This window comes from Poecilia latipinna, unplaced genomic scaffold (genome assembly GCF_001443285.1).
Source record: "Poecilia latipinna isolate Pla-1442-1.1 unplaced genomic scaffold, P_latipinna-1.0 Scaffold3440, whole genome shotgun sequence".
In the NCBI taxonomy this organism is placed as follows: Eukaryota; Metazoa; Chordata; class Actinopteri; order Cyprinodontiformes; family Poeciliidae; genus Poecilia; species Poecilia latipinna.
Window position 1 is genome coordinate 1 of NW_015116056.1, and position 15984 is coordinate 15984.

The window sequence follows — 15984 nt, forward strand, 5'->3', positions numbered from 1 at the left end:
TAAAGTCTTGTCTCTCTGAACTTATGGTTCAGGTTGCTTTTCACCTTAACAGTGAATGGATCAATTTATTTTATTTTTTCTACTCCCATCATCATTTTGGGTTCAAATTGAGCAACTGCACTGAGCAGATGTTATACTCCTCGTGTAAAGTTTCAAACAGAACCAAAATTTTGAGTTTGCTTGAGATGTCTGTTTTGCAAAAATGTGATTTTTTTATTTATTTATATGATTAAAAACAACACAATGTGCAAACTGAAAGCAAATAAGGGTAGCTGTCTGATTAATCATATAATGTGCCGATATTGTAGCACAAAATTAAACACATATGTACGTCCATAAAAGCATTAATGCTGCAAACAAATATTGTTCATGGAATGTAGTTGTAGGAGTTCTGGATGAAGTAGTTTGTTATTGAAGGAGACCAGTCTTTTATTAGAGTTATGACTTGTGTGAACCACGGATAGTAAAGGTCCAGTTGTCTTGTTGCTCCAGTGATGATGATATTTAATGCGGCCTCTGTGGCGGGGTAGGCTGGTATATTTGTAACGCCCCTAAAAAGAGAAAATAACTCATTCGCAACTGATTTTCTTTTTTCAAAATCCTTTGTGTATACTTACTTTTGCATATTTGACAAACCTGACTTTGTCCATGGCTGAATCAGTATCAATAAGCCCCAGGGTGCATATTGAGATTGACACATTGCTTTTCTTCATGGCCAGCTCATGATAAAGGGACCCGAAGAATCCATTTAGGGCAAATTTTGTTGAGCTGTATGGCAGCGTGAAGGGGTTCGGCATTTTACCTTTAAAACAACGACAAACGTCCCAGTAAATCGCAGAGTTTTCTCAAACACTTGAGTCAAGAAAATAGCTTTATATGTTCAGCTTGAGCTTGAAAAAAATATGAATGCGTAAGCATAAAAATGTGCCTTTTGAGAATTATTTAATGCTTTTGTAACTGTACATTTATCACTTATGTGTCATAGCAAATTCATGTAAAGGGAAATGAGTCAAATTTACCTAAAAGTGATGAAACAACCACCAAAGATCCTTTGCTTTGCTCAAGAGAGGGCAAAGCTCTCCAGGCCATTTGAATGTAGCTTAAGAAATTGACCTTTAAAACACACACACACACACACACACACACACACACACACACACACACATCAAAAGAAACATCAAGGCATTCCCTTGATTTTATGTGCTGAGAAACTGTCAAAATGATCCATTACCTTCATTAACCACCTGGTATGTTCCACATCTCCCTCCCACATGCCAAAGGTAGTCGGACCAATGTGGTTGAGAACCAGGTAGTCCAAGCCTCCCAGTTTCTCCAGAGCAAAATCGACCACCCTGTCAGGGTCAGACTCATTGGCCATGTCTGCTGGTATATAAAGGGCTTTCTGAGCCCCCAGACTCAGACACTTCTCAGCTACCTGTGAACCGCAAGGAGCAACGTTTTACAAAACAGTTTAACAGAAGTCCTGGTGCAGTTGAGACGATGTTAGGTGTGATTTGGTGCCTTTTGGACAAGCTGAATGATACTGAGCTAAAATAACTGTGAAGGAATATCGATGACAGGTGAGAAAGTTGATTGGGAGGAAGTAGATGAAGAAGGGGTAGAGATTAGAACATTTAGGAAGGATTAGTCTAATTAAAAGTGGTAGTAATGAAGCGGAAGCAGAAGAGGAAGATGATGGATGGATGGATGGATGGATGGATGGATGGATGGATGGATGGATGGATGGATGGATGGATGGAACAAGAGATAATAGGAGATAAAAATATGGGGATAAAGAAAATGACAATGAATGATAGGGATTAGAAAGCCAAGCAAATAATGCAACAGAAATCCTAAGAAGGCATACGGGATAAAAATTGGAGAACATGAGGAAGGTGATGGAGAATGTGTGGCGATGATGAATGAAAAAGTTAGGAATAATCAACAGGAAGCTTTAGGAGATGTATTGTGACACAAATGAGGAGGATGAGGGAGACTAAGTAGAATTAGAAAGAGCAGTAATGAGAAATGAGGAAGGTTTGGAGGAATGATGAAGGGGTATGGAAGAAGGAATAAAAATCAGTGGAAATAAAATAAGCTGAATGAAGGTAATTAGGTAGAGAAGTGAGGTGAATGAAGGAATAACAACGATAGTAGCAAAGGAAATAGATTAGGAATGTGATGATACAGAGTGAAATTGACTAGAATGAGATGAAATTGGAATGATGCAAAAGGAATAAGGTCTAAGCAGAGGGAGAGAAAGACTTGTGCTGAATAAGCATGCCATGTAGGAAATGACTTACTTGCTGATTAGATCTGTAGTTTAGATTGTAACCTCAGTGTCCCAGTTGAGGTTATAAAGTAAAACATGTTTTACTCCACTGACACAGTTCCAAAAGGCAGAATGAAAAGATTAAGCAAAACTGACCTGCTGTAAAACTTTCTCCCTCCTTGCTGTGATGACAATCTGAGCTCCAAAGCGGGCGTAGTGATACGCCATTTGTTCACCAATGCCTGAACTGGCCCCGGTGACCAACACCCTGGCACCTTTGAGAGATTCTAAGACAAAGTCCACACATTCAATAACACATATTTAATACTGAAAAGATGCCAACAGTAAGGCCACAGTTTTTATTGTGTACAAACGGATATGTCCCAACACAGATACACACACAGGTATTTCACTCTGCAACAGGATTTCCCTTTGGAATAATGATTCTTGTCTTTTATGGCACTCGCTGTAAAACATAAACCCAATCAAAGCCACCTCACAGAATGTTTCACGCAAAATGACATCAGTCTCGCTCAAAGGACTCAGTGCAGTGTGCAGGAAATGTCCCTGGGACATTTTAGTTGCTTAAAGAAATACACGATACACCTAAAGATAGCAACACTGTGCAGTTAACTCGAGCCAAATCAAGTGAATATTAGTGTTAAATTTACTGCACAGTTTGCCCTTGTGGGCTGAATGAATGTCTGCATTCTCTCAGTTCTAAAGCTGTTTAGTCACTTGAGGAAAGCAGATTATCTGCAGTCATTTGCTCTGTTCGTGATTCCGCTCCCAGTTATGCCACAGCAATCATTAAAAACTCATAATCTTTATTTTTACACCGATTATTTCCAGCATCTGATCGTCGAAAAAGTTGAATGATTGTGTTTGCATAGTTTATATTCAAGTAGTTAAGTGGAACAAATGTTGATATTTGAAAGAGGTACACGTCATGTGACTGATGCTTAACATCATACAGAAAGCATCTGACCCGACAATAAAAGCATTCTGTGAGTGATATTATTTCTTATATTTACTCTGTTTTTAAATAGGTGTGTTGATGTTTAGATTTTTAGATCATGAGGCGTAAGAATGAAATCCTACTGTGAGGAATGTAGCACGTTTTTGCCATTCTACTTTTCATAGAATGGCAAAAAATGTAACACGTTAATGCTGGATTATTAGTCACTACTTAGGTAGTTGGCCTGGAGCAGGCCGCTTTACAGACATGCCATGTGTAGCTTGCAAAATAGAGCTTTAAAACAGACTTATTTAATGGTTCAGTGGTGTTGCTTCACCTCTTTCTACCGCATGACTGTGTGTTTTGCGAGCAGAAATACTCACAAACAGCAACAAATTATTTTTTTGTAAGTAAGGGACTGCTAGGGGTGTTGCTGTTTTTCAGCAATCTGGTCTGAATTGTGCAACAATGAGAAATAGCCATAGATAAGGGCACTTGGACTTGTATTTTATTAGTGGACTGCAATAGAAACCATTGATAATAGTTTTTTTTTTTTTTCGCAATTTTGAATGATTGCACAAACCTTGCGATACTACAGTTCTTGCAACTGGATTGTCTTAGTGATCTTTAAAGGTTCAGATAGAATGTTTATGATGTTTTACAACAAGAATCTCAAATGTCAGTATTTAGGGGTAGTGTCCTACAGCTTTTGAATGTGTCACTGGTCTGCTGAGCCTGAATCAAAGAAATAAAGAATCAGGATAAAGACAAAATTCTTTGATTCAGGTTTACTGAAGCAGATGCACGTTTTAAAGTTACAGAACACCATTCTCCATTGACTGGATATTGAATACATTATGTTTAATGTAAATTGGCTTTACATTAAACATAAGTACTTAACCAAAGAATAATAATAATAAAAAATATCTGTTTTGTTAGAATATAATTTCTTGCATTACACTGTGGATTTATAAGGGCATATGTTACTTTTGCATGCTCTGAAACCACTTCTTCAGCAGAGACTCCCTTTGGCGTGTGGGAGGGACATGCACCATGACAGCTTTATAAAAAATATTTTAAAAAAGGGCGCCCCCTCATGTTTGAAAGGAGAATGAACTATCCTACTGTTCAGTGGGAACTCAAAACTAATTCAGTCAACAGTTTACAGTAGTTAGACACGCAAAATAAAGTCAGGTCCAATTTACATGAAAACACTTTGAAAGAAGTGTAGCTAAGATATTTGCTGGCGAATTTAAAATAATGAAAGTAATAATAATAATAATTGCACACTATAAAAACTAACGTATTCAAGCAAGTTCTGTTTCCAATGAGATTATTTCCATTGAACAACTACACTGTACATAGAAACAAGATAAATAAAAACTGGGATTCTTTCTAAAAACATAAGTCTTCTGTAGGGTCCAATATTTAAACATAAGAGTCAGAATAACACAGTCTTTATATATTCACTGTAAGGCTTTAGGACTCAATGTACAGAAAATGTCCCTGGGACATTTTTATGTACTATGAGTTTGTACTGAGCCACCATCCCGCCGTTGCAGGTCAAACACCTATCATCATTGCTGTCATCATAAATGATCATCATCATCAACATGATACACCTAATTCCCTGCAGTTCATTAAACAAAATCGAGCTTTAACATTGTACACAAAAAAGAAAAGTTTAGATTCATTTTAGCTTAACGTACCCGGATGAAAACTAGGTGCAGTCCATTTCATAGCTAAATAAGCAGCCAAAATACTCCCAATCAAAATTTTGACGAATGTTGCCATTTAGCCCACTTGGTTTGCAAAAGTTTCAAGCAACTTCTTTTTTACGGTTTATATAAGTATAGCGAAACGTCACAATACCAGCAAATAGGAGGTGCATGTTATGCATTTTTTTTTACAACTCAAACCCGCCCCTCCATATCTGACTAAAGTAATCAAAGCATTTTTAACTAAATTCAAATATATTTTCACAGGAATTGATAAAGTTTTGCCTTTTAAATCTTGATTTATTTATTTAAACAAACCATAATAATACAACATAAAGTAGATACACGACGAACGAATCTGCCGCTCTGAAATAAATAGCAACTTTATTGACAAAACACTTGAGCACACAGTGCAGACACCGCTTGTCCTTCACTGCTCCTGGCTAGCTAGTGTTCTTCTAGGATTGTTTTCTGAAAAGCAACACATAAAGGAAAAACATAAAACTCTGGACGATGGCCCCAAGGATCTGGCCTTTAGTAAAGTTGGTATTTTTCTTTCAACTCAAGGTTTTTCATTCAAAGCTTGGTCGTTGACATGCTAAGTACCCGATTAGCCCGTTAGCTCGCTTAAGCTAACAGTAGTAGTCAGTAGTAGTGCTACGTTTCACTATTTAAAATTACTCGGCATTTTACGGTTAAAAGTTTTACTTGTATATACTGGTACGTTTGATGGAATTCCCAAACTACACAAAGCTGATAAATAACTGCTTTGAGTTACTATCATAGAAATAACCTTTATGGAGTGTACTGTAATAGAGGCATTATGTCGTCTTTTTGTTTTGGTTGTTGTTTTTGTGTGGAATCATTCATTATTAAAAGGCTGCATGTTTTTTTGTTTGTTTTTTTGCTCACGGTATGGCTAACCTCATTCCTTCACTTACAGACTTGTCTCCAAGGTGACCATTGCAGGGGGAGCAGTGTACGTCGCCTATGACTCTGGTCTGCTGGGAAGCAGTGAACAGGGGTCAATGGCCCTGGAGAAGGCCAAAGCAGTTGTGCCACCCGCCTTAGAAGAATGGATGAAGTATTTTGGTCTGGAGGTACGGATGTGTAAATTGCTTATTTGGCCAATAACTTGGCATGTAGACTGATTTTATGTAGTAGAAACTTTGCAAAGCAAAAGTTTTACAAAGTGAAGGTTTAAAGTCCTCTTAAATTTGAATGGCTTAAAGTCATTTTTGTGAAAACAGTGACTAAAGTTGTCTCTGGCTGTATGGAGGATTGAGTAACAGAGCTTACCTTCCACAAGTTGTTGCTTCTAGCCAAAGAGAAGTCTTATACTCACACGAAGGCCACCCACCATCCTAATTTAGGTAACAGTTTTGAAATGACACATCGCAAGCTCAAGGTTATTGATGTGATCCAATTTGTGTTATGTGATACAATATTTGTTTACTATTTTGATTGCGATTCACAGAGAGAAAAGGAGACCAAAGACATGACGATAGCAGCTGTATTCAAAATCATTTGACTATTTTAGGCATTTATAAAAATGTTTTAACAGTCAGTTTCTTTCAGCTAAAAACAAAAAAAAAGTAAACTATTTTAGTGGCAAAGGGTGGCCTTAAGTCATGTAAACATTATTGTTTTACAGAAGTAAATGTTCTGAAATTATTTATTTGTTTAAAAGTTACATATTTCGAGAAAGGACGAGAAAATAAACCCCTCAGTAAATTTAATAACAGTTTAACTAAATATATTTGCAGAGATTATCTTATTGTTGTTCTGCTCTTTATGGATTATCACAAGTTCATTGGTCAGGCTATCTGCTCAAGTAGCTAGCCTGTAGATGCCACGTTTGAGACTTGCAACTCAAAGCTTGCTCAAGGTACTTTCAAAACAGCATTAGTTTGATAACAATGGAGGGTGACACTTCAAGTTTCCATGTCATGAGCTTCCAGACAATTAATTTTCTCTTTTTTGTAAGGCCGGATAAAGTGTTGAGGCTACCAGCTGCGCTGAACTGCCTCTGCCCTGCTCTGTTCTCCACCATACAGCCAAAAACAAAAACCACCTCCTGTCTTGGTTCATTTGTGAAAGTCACACAAATGTTTTTTTTTTTTTTTTGACTTTTCATAATTGGGATAGATTAATAGATATACTTACAGCCACTGTTAAGCTGTGCATGAAATTTATAATCTAACATCCTTGACCTTTTCCTCTGCCCTTAGGCTCAGCTTCCCACCATGCCTAAGATTGAATTCTCCCCGGTTAATTCATGGAACGCTGGTAAGAACTGAATAGAATGCCAGTGATTACGAGTTTGGGCTTCTGAGTGAGCCTGAATTATTGATGTAGTTTGCTTTTCATAGAGCATTCAGTGATTATCAGTGATTAACAGCTGAGGTTGAGATGAGTCAGTTTGATTGTTTAATACCTTGTGTACTTACTTCCCTTCTATTTACAGGAGTGCGGTGGACAATTTCGAGCCTTTCAGAGGCCCCAACAAGAGCAACTGAATATACAAATCAGGGACTGCAGTACGTAAAAGACCTTACCAAGTGAACAGAACCTCCCTGGGTGACCTCACATTATTAATGTTTGACTTTTGCACTTGAGAAATGACAGTACTCCAAAAATTTCACCCCCCTCCCTCCAGACTAGAAGACATGAAAGGAAACTTCTGTGTGAGGAATGTGCTGGATTTAATGTAAAATGGTATCTTGTGGAAGTTGTAAATAAAGCAGGGAAGCAAAGTGTATTTAAATTAAAAATGTGTTTATGCAAGTTAAATTGTCACCAACGTTAATTACAAATAATGTATGAAAGCGTGTCTGATGTATGCATCCAACTTCACTATTTGATGGCAATAACGCCAAATCTTTTTTTTGCAGTAGGCAGCTTATAATAAAAAACAAAACGGATGTGCTAAACTTTATTACAACAGAATGATGACACAAACTGTCATTTAGTTTCTGCCACAAAAATTCAGAACCAGAGAAAACTTAAAGCAGACTTATCTATGATTTAAGTTTGCACAAAAAAACAAAACAAAAAAAAAAAACACTCTAAAGCACGGCTAACAGTGATGCATAGTGTTACGTTTTGAACTAAATGCAACAACAGAACTGATTCTAGCATACACGGTCACTCCCACCCTTATGTAAATGTTTCAAAAACTCCCAGGCACTGTTCAGGGGATGCAACCAAAGTTTTGACCCAAAGGAGAAGTTATTTGAAGGATAAACAGAGCTCGGTTTTGAGAAATTTGGGATGAAACCTCTTCTGCAAGCATGTAATTTAAGACTACAGGGCATTTTAAAGACCAAAATCAAAGATTAGATAGTTGTATATTGTTTCTTTTTTTTGTTGTTTATTACAATTTTAAAAATGTATATTATAGGGGCTTTTACACAAATTTTCCAGCTTAAATACTGTCATCTGAATGTATTGCAACATATATATTTTTTTTTCTTCTTTCCTTCATGCGTATTATTTCTTTATAACATTTAGCAGAAAGTATATGTTCTTATATAACGTAGCCACGTAAACTTTATACAGTAAAGTGCTGCACACAACATCAACACTGAAATCACAACAGCAATGATAAAGCAAGTTACATTTGAATAGCAATCTTACAATGAAGAGCTAAACATTCCACACTGATCCATAATTTCCCTCAAACTGTCTGTCCTTTAAATGTAATGAAATGGCATACTCCAATTAGCAGTCCGGAGAAACGGTAAGTAATATATTGCTAAATTGTGACCAGCGTGAAGGCACTTTATGTATAACTGTGCATTTAAATTTAAATAATACTACTTCAGCATTTCCATTGCAACCATAAAAGTGCTGTAAAAATTAGGATTTAAAGCATATTTTAAAATCTCCATCCACCACGTCAACAAGAAAAGCCAGGCTAGACTCACATAATGTAATATGCAGCCGATTAATATAGCACAACTATAAACGTTGCAATACTAGATAAGAGTGCAAAGGTGCAAGAAGATATTGGCATTGAGCAATATAGGGGACAGATAAGGGTGACTTTGCAAGGCTGTTTCCCACTGATGTCTACAAGTACAAACAGCAAACTAAAGCTTTGATTTTTAGACACTCTTTGTGTAACAAATTCAACAAGAACTTCAGAGAAAAGTGCAACTATAAGACATCTTGCTCATCTTTCAAAGCCAGAACCACTTAGTAGACTGATTGATGGCAACAATGTAAATGCAAAATTCCTGCGCAGCTTAACGACAGCACGACCTTAGGCTGTCCATGGATGAAGTTATAGAATAAGACTGTCACCATTTCAAAAAAGAAAAAAAAAAAAACAAGCATAGCAGTGCTACTTTTCTGCTATACATAGAAATGAATATTGCACTGGCTTCTTAACGAATAAAGTGTGTCAGTTATTCCTCAAACCCACCACAGATGGCCTTCAATAATAATTTAACCATGAGCCGAACGAAAGCAGATGGGAAACGGGCAGAGATGAAAGTGTTCACTATGTCTACGGGGTTTTGACCAGATCATAAACATGAATATGAAAGTCATCATCATATTTGATATAGTACACTGAGGGCTTGGCTGGGACCTGGTAGATGACCAGGCCTGTTCTCTTCACTCCCTTGTCGGTAACATACTCCACTTGTTTCCCCACCAGACTTTCAGTCTCTTCTCCCGGCTTTCTGTCCGCAGGCAACAGGTGCTTGTTTTCTGAAGGAGGAGAGCGAAACGTTACAACGTGCGCAGTAAACTTACAGATAAAATCAGCAAACTTCACCTTGACGATATTGTGACATCTTTAGAGAGTTTTTCCACATACTGTCCAAAGGTAGTATTTTATCATATCGATCAGGTCAGAAGGCGTAAGAACGTCTCATAGCCATGCGACTTTTTATAAGTCCCACCTCTATAAATAAATACAAAAGCTTCTAAATACCAGCACCCTGACAGACATTTTAAATCAGTCCACTGGAATTTGACTTTGTTGGTGTTCAGGTTTTTATCCATTTTGACTCAATGTTTGGATGAAGGATTGAGTTTAGGTGCATTTTTTTGTTATAAGTTGTAATTGTCGGAGAAAATGAAAAAGGGAAGGTTCGCTGGAGTCTGGATTCCAAGAAAATGGTTTTTAGCCCACCCTAAATATCCAGGTTAGCAGACCAGTGTTTAACACATGGTGATAGTTGTAGGAAAATAACTTTGCTGCACTTTTCACGGTTGCATCTCATTAAATATTTCAGAGATAAAAGTTAAGGTAAAAAAATATAACCCTTAGTTTTGTCTCATCTGACCAAAGAAAATGCATGCTTAGTCTTTAGTCGTCGTTGTTATTAGCACACTTCAATCTGAGCAGACTTTTTCTATGTCTACAACCAGAGTTCTGCTGGTTGTCTTTTTGGTGACTACCACTGGGCACATATCTCACTTTCTTTTCAGCTTCTTTGAAATCATTCCATTCCTACCTCTGCCAGGATCAGTCTGTGCTGTTTGGCTCTTTTTAAACTTGTCGATACTTCTCATTTTAGCTCAGGACACTCAGAAAGGCTGTGATAACTTTTTATATCCTTCTCCTGCTTTGTGAGCATGTGACAGCTCAAACCTTTGCTGAAGTGAATGTTTAGAAATAACCCTCAGTTTTAACTAAACATTTGCAGCATTCACAATCTGCATGCCGGTAATATATCTGTCCCTGACCTAAATCTTTTTGATGCTGTTGATCACAGAGTTGTGGGGCATTGTGATGTTGGAAAACAAAAATGGCTAACTTGCAAAACATATCGTTTCCAGTTCCAGTAGTTACACTAGAGTTTCAAGTTTTTCTAATACTCTGCAGCCCTAATTGCCAATTCTGTAGTGTGAGGTTAACATACTCCTCATATTAGCATATTCCTATTCTAATTTAGAGCTGGAAGATGCTCAGCAATCCAAGTGCCACATGACTTCTGAGTTGTAGCTTACATTAGTTTGATAGCCTTTAGGCAAATAAAATCAATAACTGCTGGTCTCACATGTTGGAAGAACTCCAAAGATGCATTAGCTTGGAGGGCATAATGTGATGCAGGATATGACATCTGAACACTGAACAGCACAAAACTGTCCAGGTTTATTAAACTACATCTAAAATAAATTTGGACCTGCACAGACAGACGTATTCCAAGAGAGAAGTGGCATGCGGCTTGAATATGATGCAGAAGCACACACAAACATGACTCGCAGTAAATACCCTGGAGGACTTCCTGCTGTACTCAGACATAATCTCATGCTATAATTTTTTTTTATTATTTGTGTGCCATGTTTGGAAGCAGGATAAGCTCTTTCAGATGTCTGAAGTAAGTGTTGCAAATATTTCTGCTTTCACATGCAGCCTGGCCAGGACATCAAGCATGCAGTAGATGGGTGTAAACGACTTTATAGCAGTAAAGGGTTAGACCGAGGTACAACTCGTTATTAAAGCATACAAACTCAAAATTGCCTGAAATCAACCAGATACTCCTTAATTCTGTTTGTTTTCCACTCCTCAAACTGGAAATAAAGGAGGCAAATCATTCTGAGTGGACAAAAACTGAGACAACCTTAAATATCTGTAACATCTGCTGAACTTGTTGCTCTTGTTCCTGTTTCTAACGCCTCCAGGGAAACACTACATTAAGACTCCTTCTGAATAAATCAGCTTTTGTTAAAGCACAAATTAACATTACCTGCTTCTGGCAAAATCCTGAGGTCCCCATCTGCATAGTCATCCCACAGCTGGTACATATAAAGAACTGGGTCCTTTTCATAAGTGATATAATACCAGTTTGTCATGACTGGAGCTCGGGATAGGACCATGCCTCTCCACTCATTCTTCTCGCCATCTTCCTTTTCAAACAAATGCTCCACTGCTTTGCCCACAAGTTCCTCTGCCCCTGCTGGGATCTTTATTTTGTTGTTTACTGCAGAGACACAAGTGGATATGTTGCTCAAAATGAATAAAAATGCCTGAGAGTAGCTTGTGAATTAGAGGTACCTGGACGATTCATTGAATTTTTGGTTTTTAAATATTACGTTTTTTGAAAATAGGGATTTTTTTATTCTTCACCAATGCAATCCTTAGGTTCAGAGTGATGTCAGCATGCCCAGGGCCGCCATCTTGTTTGACAAGCATGTTTTACAGATCCTATTTATCAGGATTCTGTTTATTTTGAATTCAGGTCAGCTCTACCTGAACTGAATTCAGGAGTATTAGAGCAAGGCTACGATTTTCGTTTTATTTCTTTTCAATTATGAGAATAAAGTCAAAGTAACACAAGAATAAAGTGTTAACATTACCAGAATAAAGTCGGAAATTAGAAGAATGAAGTAGTAATTTTATGAGAACTCCTACACAAAATATAACAAAACGAAATGTTGAGCATCTTGCTCAGTTATACTTATCTGTTCTGTTATCGGTTTCACAGATAAGTAAGTTTTTAATCTTTTAACACATGAGCATCAAAATATTATCAGTAGCAGGACTTTGAAACAATTGTGCAAATGGCTGAGTCTATTTCGAAGAAAGAAGAACATGGGCTGAGCCGGTCACGTCAGATTTTGATAACCCTATCAAAGCTTTATCTCATTAAAACATCCGTTTCCTTGTGATTTTAGGACAATCTTCTGCTAAAATTGTCTTTATTCTGCCAATAGTATGACTATATTCTCGTAATTAAAGAAAAAAAAATTCTTGTAGCCTGGCCCTAACACTGATTGAAGTAAAAGCCACTTTTTTTGAAAATAGTTTCTGTCATTTGAAATTTCTTTTTTAGGAAAAAGAAAAAAAATTATATATATATATATATATTAAAATCGGAAATTGGTTCTCAGATGAATCGGTTCATCTGAGATTTTATTTTTAAGCCGTATCACCCAGCCTTAGCATGGACATTTACTCACCGATATTCTCTGACAGGACTTGCAGGTTGGACACTCTCACGTCCTTGAATAGCTCGATGCCGTAGACGCAGTCAAAGCCGTCGTACTTCACCATGAAGAGAGAGGGATTGACGCCGAGTCTGTCCAGCACCGTTCCCTTCCATTTGCTTTGGTTGCCCTTCTCTCGCCAGTTATGCTGAATGCGCAATCCCAGGATGGAGTTGGGGTCCGGCGTCGCCACGTCACTCAGTTCCCCGCTGCTCCGCTTTCTGATATCCGACATGAACAGACAGCCTTAGAAGTTCTCACACAAAAGTGGGATAATTCTGATCCAAAACTGATAGACTGGTACATTTTAGCATTACTGCGAGGGAGTGTTGTTCACTTCATGTACTGAATGTAAAAACAAGAACACGAGCAAGAGATCACATCTTACATGTGCTGCCAATTTTTCCTTTTCTGAGAGCATATTATAAGAAAATGAAGCGTTTTTGCGGTTGAATAATTTAGCTTATAGGACATCTTGATCTCCTTTTACCCGTTTTCAGCATTAGAGGTTTATTAATACTCCCCTAAAATGTTTTTCTAATTTGTTGTTTTTCTAAGCAAACTAAAATATTTTGACAATATTATAAGCTGTTATTAGCATTATATTAAGATTTGAAACAAAAATATATCAGAATCAGCTCTATTGGCCAGGATTGTGTGCAAAAAAAAAAAAGAAATTAAGAGCACACATTAGGTATATACATTTATAGACTTAGAGCAAATAACAGAACATCACACAATTATTTAAAAAAAAGCAACTAATATTCCTATTGCTTAACATACTACTAGGGATTCACTAATCTACCCTAAAAGTTTTACTTTGTACCTTTTATTTGTATGAACATGGGTGGAACTGTTATTTTCTACATCTTGTCTTGTCCATGTTTTTCACTACTGGAAAACTAAACGATGCTTTTTTTTTCTTTCTTTTTTTTTAAACACTGAGTAAATTCAGGAATAATTATATCTGAGTGTGTGTTTGGTGGGTGCTCCTCTGTGTTACGGCTGGTCGAGTCCAAAGTCTTCTCTGGCATCACATCAAAAGGACATTAAATTGTAGATTCCAGTAAAGCCAAAATGAACAAACAAAAAAGGACAGATGGCTTTCCAGAATGTATAACAAAACTTCCCTAGGATCCCTTGAAGATGGAGTGGTGCAAGTGAAATTTGTGTTCCTACATTTCATGCTTTCTTTTACACTAGCCACATAGATCCAATCACATTCGCATTTGTAGATTAAAGCACAGACTGGCAGGCAAATCGGGAGATTGTGCCTTTCTGAAGTCTCCTTGTGTGAAATTAGGTTTGCTTGATTAAAAAAAAAAATGTTCCAAAAGTTTTGATTGTAATAACACATTTTCACACATCACCTTGTCCAATAGTTCACTTTCACGTACCTGCCCCTTTTCTTGGACATGCCTCTGGAAATTCAAAGGTTACTATTTGAAAGAAAAAAAGGCACTTTAGTTATGTCACCAGGAAGAATAGACAGTCAGACACAAGAGAAGAGGGAAATTTAAATAATCCTTAAAAAAAATGGGCTTGACGTGTTGCTCTAAAGACTGACAACTCCATCAACCAATGAACCACTTCCTGAGAATCTATTCGGGTGACATAGCTATGGAGGTCACGTCTAAAGATGAGTTAGCTCGCACACCAGTATAACTGGATGACAAGCCTGCGGGTGTAATGTATTTACATGAATATTTCACATACCAAACATATCAATGCCACGAGGGAAGTCTGAAAAATATAACATTTAAGTACACTCGCATTAGCTCATATTCCTACTGAACTAAACACCGCGCCGTCTGTCTGGTTACTCGTTATCAATGCAGATGTTGCTGAAGGTAAGCAGAGGCGTACAGTCAGCCATATCTATCTGCTTACCGGTCTCACTGACAAGCTAACAAGCAGTAGCAACAAATGGATGTTTATGACGTCCATATTCTAAGTGTGGAACACAGTTTAATTACCTTTAAGCAGATTTCATGTCAGTACTGTTCGGTTTGTATGGCGGATAAATGTTGCCACACGCCAATCCGCCCGCGTAAATCTCGCGAAACCTATGGAAAAACAGGAGTTAGCTGTGGCTGGTTGGTCGTGGGGGGAGGAGACTCTAGTTCCCAGCAAGCCTTAAGGTTGCCATGACGGCAGGGAAAAACGTAAGCAAATGCGCGGGGAATTGTGGGTATTGATGTTTCTAAATACCAGCACTCTGACAGAAACCTGCTGGGTAAGTTTCTAATGTTTTGATTTGTAAATGCAGCAAAGTTTATGTCAGTCTGTGTAGTTTTTTTTTTTTTTTTCCCAAACTGTGACATTACACTGATAACTTAGCATTCACATTCACATTGTCTCACTTATAATTCACATAAACAATGATAATTTGGAAATATTTTCCGACAGCCTTTTATTCTTTTTCCTTTTACTACTTCTTTAAAGGAAAAATATGGTGTATATTAATAAAAGATCTGACTGGAACAACAATCAGATATATTGCTTTAGTTACATCATGTTAGATTGTATGGAGCGCTAATTCCAGAAGAGGGCAGCAGAGGTTTGATAATTTTTTTTGTTTTATCAGTTTGGTTGGAGGATATGGAGGACCAAAACAGACATAATAATAAATAAAAGAATAAATACATATCCGACATATATAAATAAAATAATAAATATATAAATAAAAGAATCAATATATATTTTTGATAAGAATTAAAAGCATAAATATATATTTTGATAAGAAATAAAAGCATAAATATATATTTTGATAAGAAATAAAAGCATAAATATATATTTTCTTTTTCATTTCCCCTTACACATGAGTTTCCATCAAGAAAAATAGATATTTTTGCTTTGCCTTTTTTGCTTCTCCCTTTTCTGCTCGCCGTTTTTCCGTTTGCTGTATTTCTGCTGCATCGTTATGTTAATGAGGAGGGCTGCCTTCTATGTCCAGCTCTTCTACTATTGGTCAATAAACAGGAAACAGGAAAGAGAACGATCCATCATGTGCAGATCGATTGTGCATGCCTTCCTACTTGGCGCTTTCGGCCTCAGTTCAACAGTAGTGAAGTTATGGAGGAATCACA

The 15984-nt window shown here is 37.1% G+C and overlaps 3 protein-coding genes and 1 long non-coding RNA gene across 5 annotated transcripts; 1 reads left to right on the plus strand and 3 right to left on the minus strand.

Moving 5' to 3' along the window:
- Positions 1–14: 14 nt before the first annotated feature.
- hsd11b1la (hydroxysteroid (11-beta) dehydrogenase 1-like a) lies at positions 15–5106 on the minus strand. 2 transcript variants are annotated; one of them, XM_015023885.1, is made up of 6 exons: positions 4940–5106; positions 2429–2559; positions 1232–1435; positions 1020–1113; positions 637–802; positions 15–551 (listed from the first exon to the last, which is right to left on the minus strand). In XM_015023885.1, exons 1-6 carry the CDS (start codon positions 5022–5024, stop codon positions 368–370), a joined length of 864 nt encoding a protein of 287 aa, XP_014879371.1. In that variant the 5' UTR covers positions 5025–5106; the 3' UTR covers positions 15–367. The 2 variants fall into 2 exon arrangements, with proteins under 2 accessions (XP_014879371.1, XP_014879370.1); XM_015023884.1 differs by having other exon boundaries at positions 618–802.
- Positions 5107–5321: 215 nt separating this feature from the next.
- micos13 (mitochondrial contact site and cristae organizing system subunit 13) lies at positions 5322–7737 on the plus strand. The gene is made up of 4 exons (XM_015023887.1): positions 5322–5490; positions 5892–6048; positions 7180–7237; positions 7416–7737. The coding sequence occupies exons 1-4, from the start codon at positions 5462–5464 to the stop codon at positions 7511–7513; spliced, it is 342 nt and encodes a 113-aa protein (XP_014879373.1). The 5' UTR covers positions 5322–5461; the 3' UTR covers positions 7514–7737.
- A 132-nt stretch (positions 7738–7869) lies between these two features.
- On the minus strand, positions 7870–15192 carry LOC106940984 (spindlin-1-like). Its single transcript, XM_015023886.1, has 5 exons — positions 14872–15192; positions 14293–14334; positions 12869–13116; positions 11656–11889; positions 7870–9667 (listed from the first exon to the last, which is right to left on the minus strand). The coding sequence occupies exons 2-5, from the start codon at positions 14310–14312 to the stop codon at positions 9462–9464; spliced, it is 708 nt and encodes a 235-aa protein (XP_014879372.1). The 5' UTR covers positions 14313–14334; positions 14872–15192; the 3' UTR covers positions 7870–9461.
- Positions 9735–11645, minus strand: LOC106940987 (uncharacterized). The gene is made up of 2 exons (XR_001423234.1): positions 10383–11645; positions 9735–10340 (listed from the first exon to the last, which is right to left on the minus strand). It is a non-coding gene; the product is annotated as an uncharacterized LOC106940987 (long non-coding RNA).
- Positions 15193–15984: the final 792 nt, after the last annotated feature.

Bases quoted from the DNA above. Each gene is read 5' to 3' on its own strand.
- hsd11b1la (XM_015023884.1), bottom strand. From the start codon at position 5,024: ATGGCAACATTCGTCAAAATTTTGATTGGGAGTATTTTGGCTGCTTAT. The intron at 1,436-2,428 runs GTCAGTTTTGCT...TGCGGTTCACAG, and splicing joins GGGAGAAAGTTTTACAGCAG to GTAGCTGAGAAGTGTCTGAG. The intron at 803-1,019 runs GTAAATTTGACT...GTTGTTTTAAAG, and splicing joins GGTTGTTTCATCACTTTTAG to GTAAAATGCCGAACCCCTTC.
- micos13 (XM_015023887.1), top strand. From the start codon at position 5,462: ATGGCCCCAAGGATCTGGCCTTTAGTAAA. The intron at 6,049-7,179 runs GTACGGATGTGT...CTCTGCCCTTAG, and splicing joins TGAAGTATTTTGGTCTGGAG to GCTCAGCTTCCCACCATGCC. The intron at 7,238-7,415 runs GTAAGAACTGAA...TTCTATTTACAG, and splicing joins GGTTAATTCATGGAACGCTG to GAGTGCGGTGGACAATTTCG.
- LOC106940984 (XM_015023886.1), bottom strand. From the start codon at position 14,312: ATGTCCAAGAAAAGGGGCAG. The intron at 11,890-12,868 runs GTGAGTAAATGT...GTGTCTCTGCAG, and splicing joins AGTCCTGTCAGAGAATATCG to TAAACAACAAAATAAAGATC. The intron at 9,668-11,655 runs GTAATGTTAATT...CTCCTCCTTCAG, and splicing joins CAGGATTTTGCCAGAAGCAG to AAAACAAGCACCTGTTGCCT.